At 37.4% G+C, this 16,038-nt stretch overlaps 1 protein-coding gene across 3 annotated transcripts in view; it reads right to left on the bottom strand.

Moving 5' to 3' along the window:
* Positions 1-958: 958 nt before the first annotated feature.
* Positions 959-16,038, bottom strand: part of wdr7 (WD repeat domain 7) — a 241,658-nt gene continuing 226,578 nt past the window's right edge. For all 3 annotated transcript variants that reach the window (XM_062972543.1, XM_016995242.2, XM_062972542.1), the window contains 2 exons: positions 8,373-8,477; positions 959-4,318 (listed from right to left, as the gene is read on the bottom strand). In XM_062972543.1, coding sequence (XP_062828613.1) covers positions 4,115-4,318; positions 8,373-8,477 — 309 coding nt within the window. In that variant the 3' untranslated portion in view covers positions 959-4,114. The remainder of the gene's footprint in view (positions 4,319-8,372; positions 8,478-16,038) is intronic.

A 16,038-nucleotide genomic window follows, 5' to 3' on the forward strand; every position in this document is an offset into this window, starting at 1 on the left:
AAATATTTAAGCCATCAATTATTCTAACACAGGAACACACCTTGAAAAATCAAGAGGTGCTTGAAGTGTTGCTGGTTATGAGCCCGCTGTGATTATCTTGCATCACTCCCCTTTTCTGTTATGTAACAAATACCTCAATCCATCCCCATTCTTCTCTTTCATATGAAAACCTCAAAGGGAAGAAAGCAGGCATAATTATTTGTTATGGTCTTTCCTGTAGACTGATTAGCCTAATGATATCACAGGTTTGCAGATCCAAGCTCAACATTTTTGGATAAAACAAACACAACACAATCTCCTATTTTCACACTGGGAAGCTGTCCTTGACAACATTTCAGTCATTTGCTCCAATCACTGTTTCTTAAAAGAGGAAGGGCGAGAAAGAAATGAGGGAGGGAAAGAGACACACCACCTTCCCGTGAGACAAAGGGGCAATTAAAATAGGCAGAGGACAAAGATTTTTCTTTCAGGAAATGAAATCATATTAACCTGATGGATTATTTCGTAATTCATATTGGCTTATGAATATGCTGGAACTTTTGAAATGGTGTCTTCGCCTGTAATAATGAAATGTTCCAGATATATGGGGAAAGGGCTACATTGAAATTAATACAAATTTAAGCTAGATATTATTACAAGCTGCTGCTCAAATAGTTATGATGCACTTGGTGCTCCCACTGTCTGCATAAAGAATTTAATAGAGTTTAGCTGGTGTGATGGTATTACACTAGTCTGCATTTCCCAGTTCTTTCTCTGTATGTTGGCAGCTAATGGAAGTGCACAAAAATTTGTGAAAACCTTGCACAATCTAATCTGTTCTCAATGCTATGGGAGTTAGGAGGAAATGAAGGTGCAGCAAATGCTTTCAATGGCAGGTATATGTTCTTAGCATCCAATTTGACCTACTGTACACACACACAGTTTCTGTAGCAATTAGAATGAGAACTGGGGGAAAATATTCTTTAGTCCAATTTAGTATTTATTTCAGAGATAGTCTATACACATGACCCTTCGGTTACATGCAGGAGCCAGTAAGTGGAATTGTCAAGTCATTTTTTCAAGGCAGACATTTTAATCAGTTACCATACACTGCAACGATAGTCATGACAACGATTTCATACAGGTGTCTCATCATGTCATCTTTTGCTTGTAAACTGCCAATGAAGCCACGTACGCCTCTACATTTACAAGGACAAATCCAAATACAGTACTAAACAAATCAATAAAACACTAAAAGCTTACACTGGAATGACAATACAAATTTTACTGCAGTGCTGAAAGATCTAAGATGTGATGAACTTTGCAGTGAGGGCTGAGAGAGTCACTCAAATTTGCATATGTGGATGTTAAGGGAATCCAAGGTAAAAATCTACGAAGTACTAGGTGGCACCTCTTCCATTCATTTCAATGAAGATATTCCTTCTCCCACTCCCAGCGCCCCCACTCAGAACATTGAGAATTGTTGCAGTTCCTAGTACATAAATATTGATTCTTCTGTTTAAATAACTTCATGTAGACTAGCTTTCCTAGTGGTTCAAAAGCCTGATTTTATTTTTATAGCTACAGACTGCCATGTGTAACATAGCCACAGAAGATTTAATCTTACATAAGGTCTTCTAAATATCTTTAGACCCCTCAAAGCACAAAATAACTTTCTTGATAGAAGACGCACAAGAAATTGTGTTTTTGAGATGAGATTTTCAGTGGGAGCCCTAAACTAAATTCAATACTGGTCAAACCTACAGCAGATGCACTGAAATCAGTGGGACCTTAATGTCAATTGTGACCAAAATAAATCCCTTGAGGAGGTCCAATCTAGGCAGGACTAACACTGGATTTAACCCTGTGATTAGTGTAATATAGTTTTGTCCCTAGTAGGCCAACGTGGAGCTGCTCTTTCTCTCCATCCTGGGAAGTAGCCTTTATATGACATCCCACTGCACATAAGGGGTATTAGCCAGCACTGAAATGACACACAGTTTCCTGATCGCACAGAGCCCTGAGCAAAGGAGTTCCATGGAGGTTTGAACTGAAGAAACTGTAATGAAAGGCAAAATATAGGTGTGTGTATCAAAGGAAGAAGTAAATATGACCCTGGAATGTCTACATGGAAATTCACAAGAAGGGTTTTCTTCATTTATGACATTACAATATTTTGATTTAATAAACAAATGTGTTCATGTTCAATTTTTTTTTTAAAAAATTCACATCCACTTTTGATAAATACAATCTACATGCACGCTGCAATGGCTCACTTAAAACAAATGTTGAAATTCTACAACAGAATTGTTACCATCACCAAACACACTACTTATGCTTTGCAATAGTTAAAAACAATATAAATGTATAGCACTATGAGATAAATATTCCTAGTGGTCTTGCTCTGCTCTTAAAATCTGAAGTAGATAGATATGTTGATTGTAGCCTATGTAATCCTACTTACATGTTCACTGTATTAAATAGACCACCAAGTTGTTTAACAAAAAAAATCAATGTATGCAAACTAGAGGAACTGCTCTGATGCAATTCCCACTGAAAAAAGTGGGACGAGTGCAAGGATGCCGAACTGCTCTTGCACAATTTCCATTAATTTTAATGAGGAAAAAAAGTTGTACTTCAAAGAAAGCACCCAATATTTTCAGGTTAGAAGCAACCCTTTCTTTACCAAGTGATATTTTTGAATTTCTTTTTTTTTTATCAAGTTCCATTTTTGAATTTGAATTTTTAAATTGTTCAGAATTTGGCATACATTAAGATCATGCTCTCTTCTTTGCCTTGCAGATTCATAGCAAATAGGATACAAGACAAAAATCAGATGTGTTTGCATTTAAATAAAATGTCTAATATTCTGTTTTCTCCGCTGTCCTATGATCAAAAGCTAGGTTCTCTTCAGACAAAATTAAATGCACAAAACATATCAGATATGTGAACATAATTACAGATGACCTTCTTGTTAAGAAAAAGATATCAATGTATTAAAATGGAACCGTAAGTTAACATATAGTTATGCTTTCTGCAGTAGCAAGCAGTGATGCGCTTCACCAAATGCTTCCAGTGCTTAAAGTATTTGTTTTCCAGTGAAATTACAATGTTTAAACTACTCTGCATCATGAGTTTGTACCGCAATAACATTCAGTGGTCTAGTTGTGAGGGACCTTTATTTTCTCCACAGGCCCAGTGCAAGCACAATCTGTGCAAGAAAATCTACTTGCAGACACTAATATCTAGAGTAGCAGCAAGCCAAACATTGATATTCATCCCCATCCTCTCTTTGTAACCTTGTAATTTTCATTAAAAATAATAATAATGCAGCTGATCTTTCTCTTCCCTGACATAAGAAACATAAAATTTTCTCTTCACTTATTAAACTACGTCATCATTTCCAAATCAATCAGGAATGTACATGAGGAAGCAAGCTAAAATGGAAAATCCTCTTTCCCATATATTTTCTCATGAAATCTCAAGTCTGACAGGTACAATAAACCTTTGATGCTGTGAACCAGCAGCTCGAGTGGGCACCTGGGAGCCCCTATACACAAAGGGATCATCCAATTCTTTCCTGTAAATCAAGAAATGCCAAAGGAACACACGTGGAGAGCTGTAGGGGCATGTGATAACCCACTTCATCCCACTCCCTTGAAAGCATGAAGCATAGCCTAAAATAAATCCTAACTCAGTGATCCTCCAACAGTTGCTGGAAGGAGATTCATGTAAACATTGCATTGTAGTTTTTCGTAAACATCGGGATATTAAATACTTTCTAGGTTTTTTCAAATGAAACCCTGTGGATGTTTTTAGTCATTCTCAAAGTGATTAGAATCAGCCCAGCTTAAATATTGTAACTTGATTAATTAAAAAAAAACTCAACCAACCCTTGTAAAATCAAGATATTCCAGACAGCTTAACAAGGCAGTTGTGTGGCTTAAGCAGGGCTCTATTGTAGAAAAGCAAGCAGAATAAATGCCACCTGGCCAATGCTGCTTGATAATGTTTGTGGGAACTGGTACTGACCCTCCAGTGTTATGATCACAAAGAGGGAGAAGAGTGATAGAGGAGATATTTAAATAAAATTGTATTTGGAAGAAAGGGAGTGGGGACACTGCAAACCTTGACTCTACACCACAAACCGATGTTCTTTGCCATCATGTGCCATAAGAATAACATTGCGATTGGAAGTCCAGATGAGCCTTGCCAGTCGGAGGGCGTTGTGAGAGCCTGGCGATGCAGGTTGGACAGGTGGAACCTGGTATGTTTTGATGCATCGGAGTTGCGGTGCAGAATTCAGCATCCCAATACTTCCCAGGAGAGAAGTGTTCATCTGTCACCATGGAAAGAAAGGAAAAAATAAACATGAAAATCCAAGGATTTCATAATGAAGAACATTGACAGTACAAAAAGTAGAGGAATCTCTCCTTGATTTTTAAAGCGAATCTTCAAAAATACTTCTTGGTGACTGTAACATGAGTTCTGTGCTAGAGTTAACCAATTTCTTTCTACTCATTCTGTACCAATAAACGATGTTTTAGCTACTGAGAGTCAATAAAAACTTTGCTAACATTCCTCGTGAAAGTTACACTACACAACAAAAGTAACTGATTTTCCACATTTAATAGTCTGCTTTTAAAGATGGGTCCACAAAAACTGTTATTTGTCAGATGATCACGAAACATTATTTTAAAGGTGTTTTACAGCTTTTTGGAGGTGTTTTTGTTTATGCCTCACTCATGCTTGAAAATGGTGAGATAAACAGTAACAAAACCATTTTAAATCATAAGTAAACATAAGTAAGCTTCAGGTTTGTGCTAATTTCTCTTTTTCTAAAGAGCTGGGCAGTCTAGCAATTTAAAAATAACAATGACATGACATATTTATCCTTTTAATGGACCAGGGGGTCTTCTACTAGTGGGTCACTTATAGTGTGGCAAGAGAGTAGAAAGCTGTTGCTAAGGCATGAGTAAGTCACTAATTAATAATAGTTGAGAAAGAATGTCTCTTCTGATTTGGTCTGGAAAACAGTCACCTACTATTGCAATTTGCTTGTGGGCACGTATGTTAGTGTATTGCTTCTAGGTAGACAAAATTTTAGCTTTACAGAAACAAAACCACAGAAGCAGCTGTGATCCTGGAGGTGGGAAAGTGGAGGGTAGGATCACCTTGAGATGAAAAAAGCAGCAATAACAAAACAAACAAAGACAAAACACTTATGTAACAGTCTTATTTAATTTCGAAAATATCCAATCCAAAGGGCCACAGTAACAGAGGTGCTAAGAATGAGTTAGGAGACACCAATTTCACTCTCTGTCTAGTTAAGCCAGTAACTTACTAGATGGGTTAATGCAAGCTAATGTTCTTTCTCAGCTTCTTTAACCATGACTCCACATATAAGTGATAACAGTGTGGGCTTACTTACAACATTTCTTTGTAAGGACTTGTGAGAAATTTGCCTGTATCTTGTTTTCAGTCTTGACTTGAACAGACCTATTCAGTCAATGCAATGGAATAGGTCTACTTCAGTTGGATCTAACCAACAGGAGGCCAGTCAATATATGCAAAGTGCTTCTAACACTTTGAAAGATGTATAAATGTTAGGAATGATTGCCACTATCTTCTGTATATTTACTCCTCTGGTGACTTTCTCTCTGTCCTACCACCGTCACAATGCATTCCAGTGATGTGAAATTATTTTGGACGTGTGCTCCCTGCAGCCCATATACTTCACCTGCACTGAATCAATGAATTGAGGCAATAGGATTTTGGTGAGAAAGAGTTCATCCTCCTCTTTTGTTCCAGACAGTTAAATCAAATTTAATTTAAAATCATTTTAAAAGAACACCTCTGCAATCACAGTATTATGCTACGGAAGGGACCAATAACTGATTTACAAAATGAGCTTTGATTATCTTTTTTTCCTCCATTGGAATGAGCACATCTGGAAGTGTAACGACTGCAAAATCCTGCAAATGGAAACAGTTGTCTCTGGTTACTGCAGTTTCCTGAATAATAGAGTGGGTGTGTTTTTGACAGTATATACTTTGAAAGGCAGGCAGGCTGGCAGGGATGAGGCCAAGAAAGCTCCAACAGGCACCAGCTTTTTATATCTCTATCAGCTAGCTCTATAAAGCAAAGTATCAAGGGAATGAATCTGTAAATACTGGAGCTTCCAAATCAGAAGATAACTGGACAATTTATATCACTTTGGTACGCATGTGATGTGCTTTAAAACAAGGAAATAAAGAAATAGCCCTGTGGTGACTTAAATGCTTCTGTAATCTTCTAAACATGTTAGGATCTCTGGCTCCAAATAAAGCCAGTGTACATGACTCCCTGGCTGTGTGTCTTGGACTTTGACACATGAAAACCTTGGCATATCCGAAGACGTTTTTAAGATGTGCTATTGTCGATATCATGTTCTGAATTCTGATCAGTGCAACACAGAAGCCATTACTTTTTCCCTGGTCCTTCTCAGCAGCAGAATGGTGTCAGAGAGTGTAAATCATGGCATCTGTAGCAGGGAGCATGCAAGCCCCACTGACATTTTCACAATTTAAATCATCTTGAGTAATAACCCTTTTAAGATGACTAATGTTACTGATTTTCCTGCATTAATAGTAGTGCTGAATAGACCACTGTGGGGCGGAGGGAGAGGACGAATCACTAGTGCACAGGGTTACATTTTAAATGCAACGTGTTGGCTAATTTTAACTCTTTATGTTAACGCTGTCTTTTTAAACAGCAAGAAAAAAACCCATATTTAAAACTCTCATGCAAGATTTAAGCCCTGCAGTTTACATGTCAAAGCACACTCCAGTTAGAAGCATTGTCCCTACCACTCCCTGCAATTTTAGATGATCATGTAAAACATCTCAATCAATACATCTGATTGCTTTCTAGATCTTCCCGTGTAGCTCAACTAAATATATGCAAGTGATGGAAGAGCGTTTTTACAGTTCTTATTCACTGCTTCAGAAATCACACTCTCTGTGATGATGGATAATAATTCAATACTCTTAATAACACATACAGTTACCACTGAATGACATGCAGAATGTCATGGTAGATTAAAACTATATACTATTAGCTGATAGTTACAGGAATAAGAGGTCCAAGGAAGCAATAATTTTTCTGTCAGACCATTCTCTTTCACAGAGATAGCTGCCTATATAGACTGTGATTCCAAACAAAAAGCAGACATGATGGGAAGATGTTGCTTAAATTAACTGGAACTTGACAATTATATCCTTCTCAGTATCTGCAGAGGGTTTGTGCAGGAGAACTCTCTAGTAGACAGTATCTACTAACCACTTTATTTTGCTACTGTGAACAAGTGGTTGAATTCTTCAATGATAGGAATTCTTTGTACCTCAGACAATTGTGCAAGCATTTAATATTGGGGGGTTATCATATAAGCTGTTAAATTTCATTCCTGAAGAACATTTGATGACTTTCCAATATCCCAGTAAAACAAATGCTAAAATTACTGTTGGTCTAGGGTGCCAGGGTTCAAATCCCCACATGGCCATAGGAACCCACTTGATTATCTTGGGAGGCAATGGCAATGGCAAGCCTATTCTAAACAAATCCTGCCAGGAAAACCCAGTGATACTTCTCACCTAAGAATTGCCATATGTCAGAAATGACTTGAAAGCACACAACAACAAAACTACCTGCCACCATCAGATTTCCTTCATGTAACATGTGGACAGGACTGGCTAACACCCAATATTATCCATATCAATCGATACTAGTTATTCCGTCTTTTCACTGCAATCTTTCTGCCCCAATGAGGAAGAATGGGGACTAAAACCATGGCCTTTTCTGTGTAAAGCACTTGTTCTTCCACTGCTTTTCTCTTAAGTTAAAAAGAGTGAAATCATACCCGTGGCGATCAATGATACTAAGATTACTTGTGTTCTTCAAACAGGTCAAGACGTTCCTCTACCAGCAGGCATTTGGGGAAGGACAAGGGACCCACTGCTGAGCAGGTTGTAGGTGGGATTTTGGAGAAGATTGTGTGTTTTCAAAAGCATTTTAATTATATTTATTATATTTTTACTGTATTTTAGCCTAACACACAGAGTACTATTTAATTGTGTTTTTTTATTTCTGTATTCACTTTGTTTTAAATTGATTAAAGTTGTGTGATTGTTAGTTGCCTTAAGTCCCCTCAGGAAGAAAGACAGGATATAAATAAAGCAAATAAATAAAATAATAATACTGCAGTTTATGCTGAAAATCTATATTGAGATTTTATTTTTCCCATTTGTACAAACATGATATTTTAGTTCAAATGATTTATTAATACAAATGCTGGAAAGTTTTAAAAATAATACTGTAGTATTCAAATGTGGTATGAAGAAATGGATCTCACTTACCTGCCAAAAGGAAATGTGACTATCAGTGTTGGAATAAGTAGCTAGGTATCGTCCATCAGGAGCAAAAGCCACTGCAGTTATGGCCCCTTTATGGCCATGGATTGTCTAAAAATAATAAGAAAATGATGTTATAGTTAGTTTAGTAGCTACAAAACAAAATCATATGGCTGAGATAGTTTATATGTCTATAGCCATATACCTCAACATATACATATGTATAAACGTTATGGATTAAAGCACAATAATATGTATCATTTCCAATGTGACTGTAGCTTTTTCATTGTTGTAACGAAAGAGTAGAAATGCATGAGCAGATCAGCAAAGGAGCAATTGAAGTTTCAATTGCAGGAACCAGATCCTTTTAATGCTAGTTTTCTCTAAATTTGTCACATAATCCTGTTCTTTCTTGAACCCCAATAAACAGTCTTCAGTTTGAACATGCTAGGCTTGAGTTAAATTAGAACACTGCATTATTCTTATAATTTTTACACATTTTTGCTGTTTGTTCTACTACACTATTTAAATTCAGAATCTCTTATATGATGCTCCAGATCATTCTAGAAACTATATAATTGTGCTGGCTGTTTATCCTTGCCCTCTGCTGGTGCGGGGTGTTTGCTGCATTTCAGCAGCCATGTCGAACTGTAGGGCAGGAAGGACAGGATGCCCTCTAAGAAAAGATAAAAGTAGGGGGAAAGCAGAGGGCAGCGAGGTGGAGAGTCAGAGTGAGAGAGAGAAGTCAACGTGGCTTCCCCTTTATTTACAAATTAAATGAAGTTGAAATAGCCAGGATATCTAGAAGACACTAGGATATGTGCCATGAGGATGAAGACTTTAAAATATGAGTATTTTTCTAGTTTTATTTGAATTTTCTAAACAAACAAACACACTCAACCACAAACCCAATTTAATATATTGGATTCGGTATAATTGAACAAATAACTCCTTCCCCATTTTACATCAATTATTCGGTTTTGAACAATATATCCTACTTATCCTACTTAAATGTTATTTTAGCACACCAAGAGCACTATCTTGTGTTCAAAATATTTAGAGCAGTCATCTCCCTAGGCTTGTGCCTATTCCAATAATCAATAAAGGTGACCCATGATTTTTTGAAAAGTTCAGATAAGTTTATTCATTTTGTTCATAACAATTTATAATAAGTATTTTTTGTGGTGCCCAATTCTATCTTTATAATTATTTTTGTAAACATGATACTAATTCAGAAAGAACCATGCCACATCCTGTCAGAGATTATGGATGCTTATCTCAGTGATAATTCACTATCACTTATTGCATTTCAAGCCAAGGCTACTCTTTCTTCTTTAAAAAAACACATACACACACTTCCATGAATGTAATGCTGATGTGCAGTGCTGGCTTCATTACTACTCTGGCATGCTAAGATGTTTCAGCAGGGCACAGGGAGAATTCAGGCTAAGATGTCGGGAGGCAATATATCCATGATTGTGTCTTCCCTTGATGCACAGAGGGTTCTTTTGACCTATGCTGTAGACTGACCTTTCTGCCGAGTAGGTCAACTGGCTGCAGAGAGAATATCCATGTAGGGTTTTTAGCAGACTGTGTGATTCAAAGAGCTAGTTATATTCCTATGGTGCTCACTCTGCTAACCTACAATAGAAACCTATCGCTTCCTATTCTGGTTAAACCAGTGTGACCTTAGGAAGAGGGTTTATGCAAAAGTGGAAACAAAACAAAATTCTGAATGACCCTGTACTTCATGAATCATGCAGTACTTTCCCTGACAATATTCTGAAGATGCAAGCAGGGAATGGATAAGAATAATTTAAGTACATAGAGGAAACCTCTCACTAACTGCTGAAAGAACTGCATGCGTAATACTCCAATATATATTTTTTATTACAGAACAGGAGCTGAGGCAGAGAGAGTACAGTCCTGAGCCCTGCCTTCTCCATCAGGTCTCCTTTCAATATCTCAGAGCACAATATGAAAACTGAGGGATTGCGCTTATGAGTTATAATACTTGGAGAGTATCAGTGTGAGAAGGGCTGACTTGTGCTTAACCATGACACAGAAAATAGGTGGACTTGTACATCAACCCACTGTCCTGAGTTTAGGCTGATATACATGAATTCTATCCTCATTCATTTTATCCTCACAACCACCTTAGGCTGAGAAAACAGGTCACCTCATTCATAGCTAACTGGAGATTGAGTCACTTCGCTCTTCCTCTCTCTTCTCCTCACATTTATGCTTCATATTTCCTCCATACAGATCCAAGTGGAGTGCATGGCTCTTCCCTGCCACACTTAATTAACCCTCACAATACTGTAGGTCTTTGTCAAGCCAAGAGAGTATGGCTGGTTGAATGTCAATCTCTCACACCTCACTCTAACATTCTAACATTAACTTTAATTATATCCTGCCATTACGAAAAGAATGAGCAATTTCCCCACTATATTACATTGTGGGTTTTTATCAGGGAATGGAGAGCTCGTTTGTATTCAGATGTAAGTCTGAAATGCATAAAGCACAAGGAAACAAATCAGGGCCCTATCTGCATCAGATGGTCATTTTGCCTGTGCATATTTAATAAAAATGAACATGAACACACACAGTGTATATAATTAAGTGCTAGTGCATTTTAACATTAAATTAACCAAGAATTGTACCATCTCTCCTTAGAGAATCATGCTACAGAACATGAAGAGCTGTCATATATAGACTCAAAGTAATAATCCCCTTAGCCCAGTTCTGTCTCCATTGACCAAGAGGGATTTCAGAGCAGTCTTTCCTAGCTTTACCTGGAGATACCAGGGATTGACCCCAGAATCTTCTACAGGCAAAACCTGTGTTTTCTTACTGAACTCTTACACTTTCATCTACTAAAGCCTAATTTTGATAATCATAATCTTATGGTTTGTTTTGACAGTAAAACCTTCACATACTTGACTATATGCTGCCAAAAGGCTTGGCATTCATTATGATCAGAGCATTATGGACAGGAGAGAGATTTCTGTGGCTTGCAAGTGAATTTCAAAAGAAGCCTTTAACATTTATGCAAAAGAGTAAAATGCTCTGAAGACTAAAAGAAAGACAAACTGCATGCCTTCCGGACAAACTTTGTACAGATTGTTTTGTAGGTTTTTATCCTCATTTGGCCTTTTGATGCTGGAAAACTCTTTCAATGCCACAGGCTTGCAGCATTTTCCCTTCATTGACATCGTCATTTATGCTCACTTGACATTACTGCAGCATGTACTTAGAACAAGATGGACCACTGCCATAAATAAATTAGGATGTCAACCAAGCCACGCTGCCTAATGTTGTCACGTACATAACTTCAGATCAGTAGTGTTAGCTGCAAAGGATACTGTAACAAACAACTTTATGCTTAAACTTTATACTTTGCCATTTCACGTTGTAAGTATGATATATCAGGTCTAAGAGGATGAATACAATACTTCTTTCTACTACATATATATGATTATATATCCAATAATGTATGTATCCTGGCAATAAAATTTCCAGTATGTTAAATGGCTGTACCAGAAGCCTACAAAATTACAATGGTCAAAATCTATTACCCCTTTGCTCACGCAACATTCCTCTTTAAAGGTGTAACTGGAATGGTTCGCAAAGTTGCATCATATGACTTAGTTGTTACTTGTAAACACCTACAAACAGGCAAGTCTTGAGCATGAAGTTAATGGTAAGGTCTTCAAACGGATTCAGTTTGAAACCAACTCCATTTCACTAGAGGCCCAGCATTTAGTCCAAAAAGACTATGTAGAAGGTAAACATTAGAGTTGTACTGTGTACTATGGTCAGCCTCCATATTTACTGAAGTTAGGAGCACAGGATAATGGCTTGTTCCACATTCCCATTACAAAGAAGTAGAATGTTACTGTAGCAGATTTTCAAACCTATACCAGAAAAAGAAGGAATAAAAATAGGAATTGTAGTTGCAGATGAGGCGACCACACTTTCTCTGGGACCCAGCTGATATACAACTATAGACAAATGGAGCTAGAAGGGATCTCAAGAACCATCTAGTCCGGCTCCCTGTCATAAAGGTATAAACACCTAATACACTCTTGGGTGCATCAAGCCATTCAACTTGTTCTTCAAAATGCCCAATATTTTTTTCTTAATGTTTTGTGGAATGTCTTATACTTGGAATCCCTTCATATATTTGAAGATGGCTACAATATACTTCCTAGTCTTCCTTCTCCAAACCTGAAATAGCCACCTCCCTTAGCTCTTCGTTACAGTGCTTTGTTTCCAGATGTTTAACCATTTTGCTTGTCCTCTGCTGGACATGTTTGAGCTTCTTGATATTTGAATGGCAGTACAGTACTTAAAACTGGATGAAGTATTCGAGGTCAGGTCTGACCAAAGTAGAACAGAGTGGTCCTATTACCTCTCCTAATCTGGACACTATCCTCCCATTAATGCATCCTAAGGCTACATTAGCTCTTTTGGCTGCTGCATCACACTTCTGAGTAATCTTTTGCATACAGTCTACAAAGGCCCCTAGATACTTTTCATATATACTGCTGACAGGCATATACAGGCAGCCTCCAAGTTATGAACAAGATAGGTTCTGTAGGTTTCTTCTTAAGTTGAATATGTATGTAAGCTGGAACAGATACATTTTAAGTGTAACTCCAGCCCCCCCCCCCCCCACCACACACACACAATTTTGAAAAAAAAATGCTTGTTGTGGAAACAAGGATTGGTGATAAAGCTTCAGTTGAGACACCTTGATAACTCCTTCCGAGGGGAATATTTAATAACCATGAGTCATTTGTAAGTTGGATGTTTGTATTTTGGTGTTGTTTGGCACATCAGCCAGTGTCTTACCTGTGGCTTGAAAAGAGGGATTTCAATTATACATATATTTAAAATGCACCCTAAATCAAATATGAGAAATTGAATTCCAGCCAGATTTCAAATACTTTTATAGCTGATTTTAATAGTCAGAATATTCAAAAGTCTAAAAAACCAGAAATCTTTAGTTTAGATTATTGACTGTTGGAGAATAAAGCCACAAGAGAAGATGACCTGAGAACTCACTTGTTAAATAGGACAATCTATTGTGATGTTTACTTGTTGTACATCTCATAGAAGGAATACTGGTTTAAGCAAGTCCCAGCATTTAAGATAATATCAACAGTTTAAGAAAAATTGAAGGCCCAGTAGTTTCCGAATTCAATATTTTGGTCATCAAATTTAAGCATTAAGCAATTTTAATACTTGCCAGTGAAAAATGTTTCAGTAATTAAAAGGTGAAAATCAATACTGGTAGAAAATGTGTTGCATTCCTATCCATTGACAATTTATCCACATAACAGCAATCCCTAAGATAGTTAAAGATATTTTAACTTACACCCTTTTCCTTAAAAACACACATCTCCCTCTCCTTTGTGTAATTCAAGTGTGCTTCCCAGGTTTCACTCTTAATTGTTCATCAAATAATCAAGTATGAACAAACAAATGTACACATATCCTTATATTTTGAATCAAAATTATTAAAATACCACACAGCATTAAAAAAAAAAAACACAAGATAAACTCAAATAGAAAGCCAGTGTGGTGTAGTGGTTTAAAGACTGGGCTAGACCTACTCTTGGATATAAGGTTTCTAATTTCTGCTTGACCATGGAAATCCACTGAATAACTTTGGGCAAGTCACACCTCTCTGCCTTAGAGGAAGCCAATGATGAACATTCTCTGAATAAATGTTGCTAAGAAAACCCTAAATCTTTGGGTCAGCATAAGTAAATGGCTAGAAGGCACAAAGCAACACAAAATCAAGCACAAATTTAAAAAGAGACAACCGATTTTCTTAAAAAAAAAATAAACAGAGTTGAAATGACAGAGCATGTTAGAGATGTGTTTGAAATGGTTAAAAGGTTTGGAAGACAATGTTTCTCCAAGAGCAGCACCTTATGCATGAAACCGTCTTCCAGCTGGGCCTCATCATACCTGAACATTTATCCACTTTCTGGCTCCTGCAGAATTCTAGGGTTTCTAGGATCTGGCTGGCTGAGCTGTTTAAAGCCTCCTCCCTAAAGTGGATTTAAAGTGGACCCAAACTCTAGTGTGATGAAGCCATAGGAGAAGTCAGGCTTTATCCCTTTTGAGCTCTGGGTGAGGCAACCAAGGCGACAGTGTTTTATATGGCTGTAAAATCAGATAATAGTTTTTGCACTATTTAACCTTTTGTGGGTTTAATTTCTTTAAAATAATCTTGATATGTCCTTAAAGAACGCCTTCTTCATCTGACCCACCATTGGTAGTGGGGGCTGGTAATCCAGAAGGCAATAAAATGTGTTAATGAAAATGAAAGCATGAGGGTCTTTGTCCAGGCAGTGTGCTTCCAAGATGTCCTCACTTAAATGGCCTTTCCTCTTCTAGTCAACCACTGTACTTCACTTGGTTGGGGGAACTTAAAAGAAAAAAACTCAGATGAAAATGTTAGGTTCTGGGTAATTTCTTGTGGGAAGAGGTAGTGCTTTCAAATACTAATTTCTGTGTCATAGTTCAACACTGGAAAGCTCTTTTGATTTGGAGAACATATTGCCAAGATACAACCTTTTGTCAAGTGCTACACTGAAGAAGAATCACCCAAGGTTTTTCCTAGATGCTCCTGCCTCACAAGCCCTCCAGAAGTTGTTGGGCTACAATTCTCCCTAGCCTTAGCATAGTCAATGATAATGAATGCTGAAAGTTGTAGCTCATTGACTTCTGGAGGGCCACATAATTCCCAGCCTTCAAAGCTTTGAAACACGACCATCTGCATCCCCAATTCTTTTCTTGCCAGTCATGTTGTACCTGAGACAAGACAACTGCGTAATACAGACTCCTAATTGTGACGTATTTACTTTGCAGCTACAGCAGAGTCTCACTTATCCAAGCCTCGCTTATCCAAGGTTCTGGATTATCCAAGCCATTTTTGTAGTCAATGTTTTCAATATATCGTGATATTTTGGTGCTAAATTCGTAAATACAGTAATTACAACATAACATTACTGCGTATTGAACTACATTTTCTGCCAAATTTGTTGTATAACATGATGTTTTGGTGCTTCATTTGTAAAATCATAACCTAATTTGATGTTTAATGGGTTTTTCCTTACTCCTTCCTTATTATCCAACATATTAGCTTATCGAACATTCTGCCGGCCCGTTTAGCTTGGGTAAGTGAGACTCTACTGTATTTACACCTACATTTGTAATCACCACTAGAGACATGCAGCAGAATGCCAACATTTGGATAATCATATATCAGCCTCCGAGTTTGGAAGTAATGTGTTCGAGTTAGCTGTAACACATCACTTTTGGTGGATACAAAGAGGCAACAATGTTCCTTGTGACCATCATTGTGTGTGCCTGTGTCACTCGTTCTTGTTAATTGCCATCAATTGCTTCGACTCAATTTCCATCAATTGCCCAGCTCAGATCCTGCAAATGCAGCACTGTGACTTCATTGATTGGGTCTATACACAGAAGAAGTTTCCCTCTTCTCCTACTGCATCTCACCTTCATTGTCTTGTTTTTACCAAATCCTGTTGTCTCATGATGAGTCCAAAGAATGTTATATTTATTACTTTTAGCAAGGCAAAGTCTTTCAGGGACATTTGGAAATAAATATTCATGTATTTTATTTCCAAAA

This window comes from Anolis carolinensis, chromosome 2 (genome assembly GCF_035594765.1).
Source record: "Anolis carolinensis isolate JA03-04 chromosome 2, rAnoCar3.1.pri, whole genome shotgun sequence".
Taxonomy (NCBI): Eukaryota; Metazoa; Chordata; class Lepidosauria; order Squamata; family Dactyloidae; genus Anolis; species Anolis carolinensis.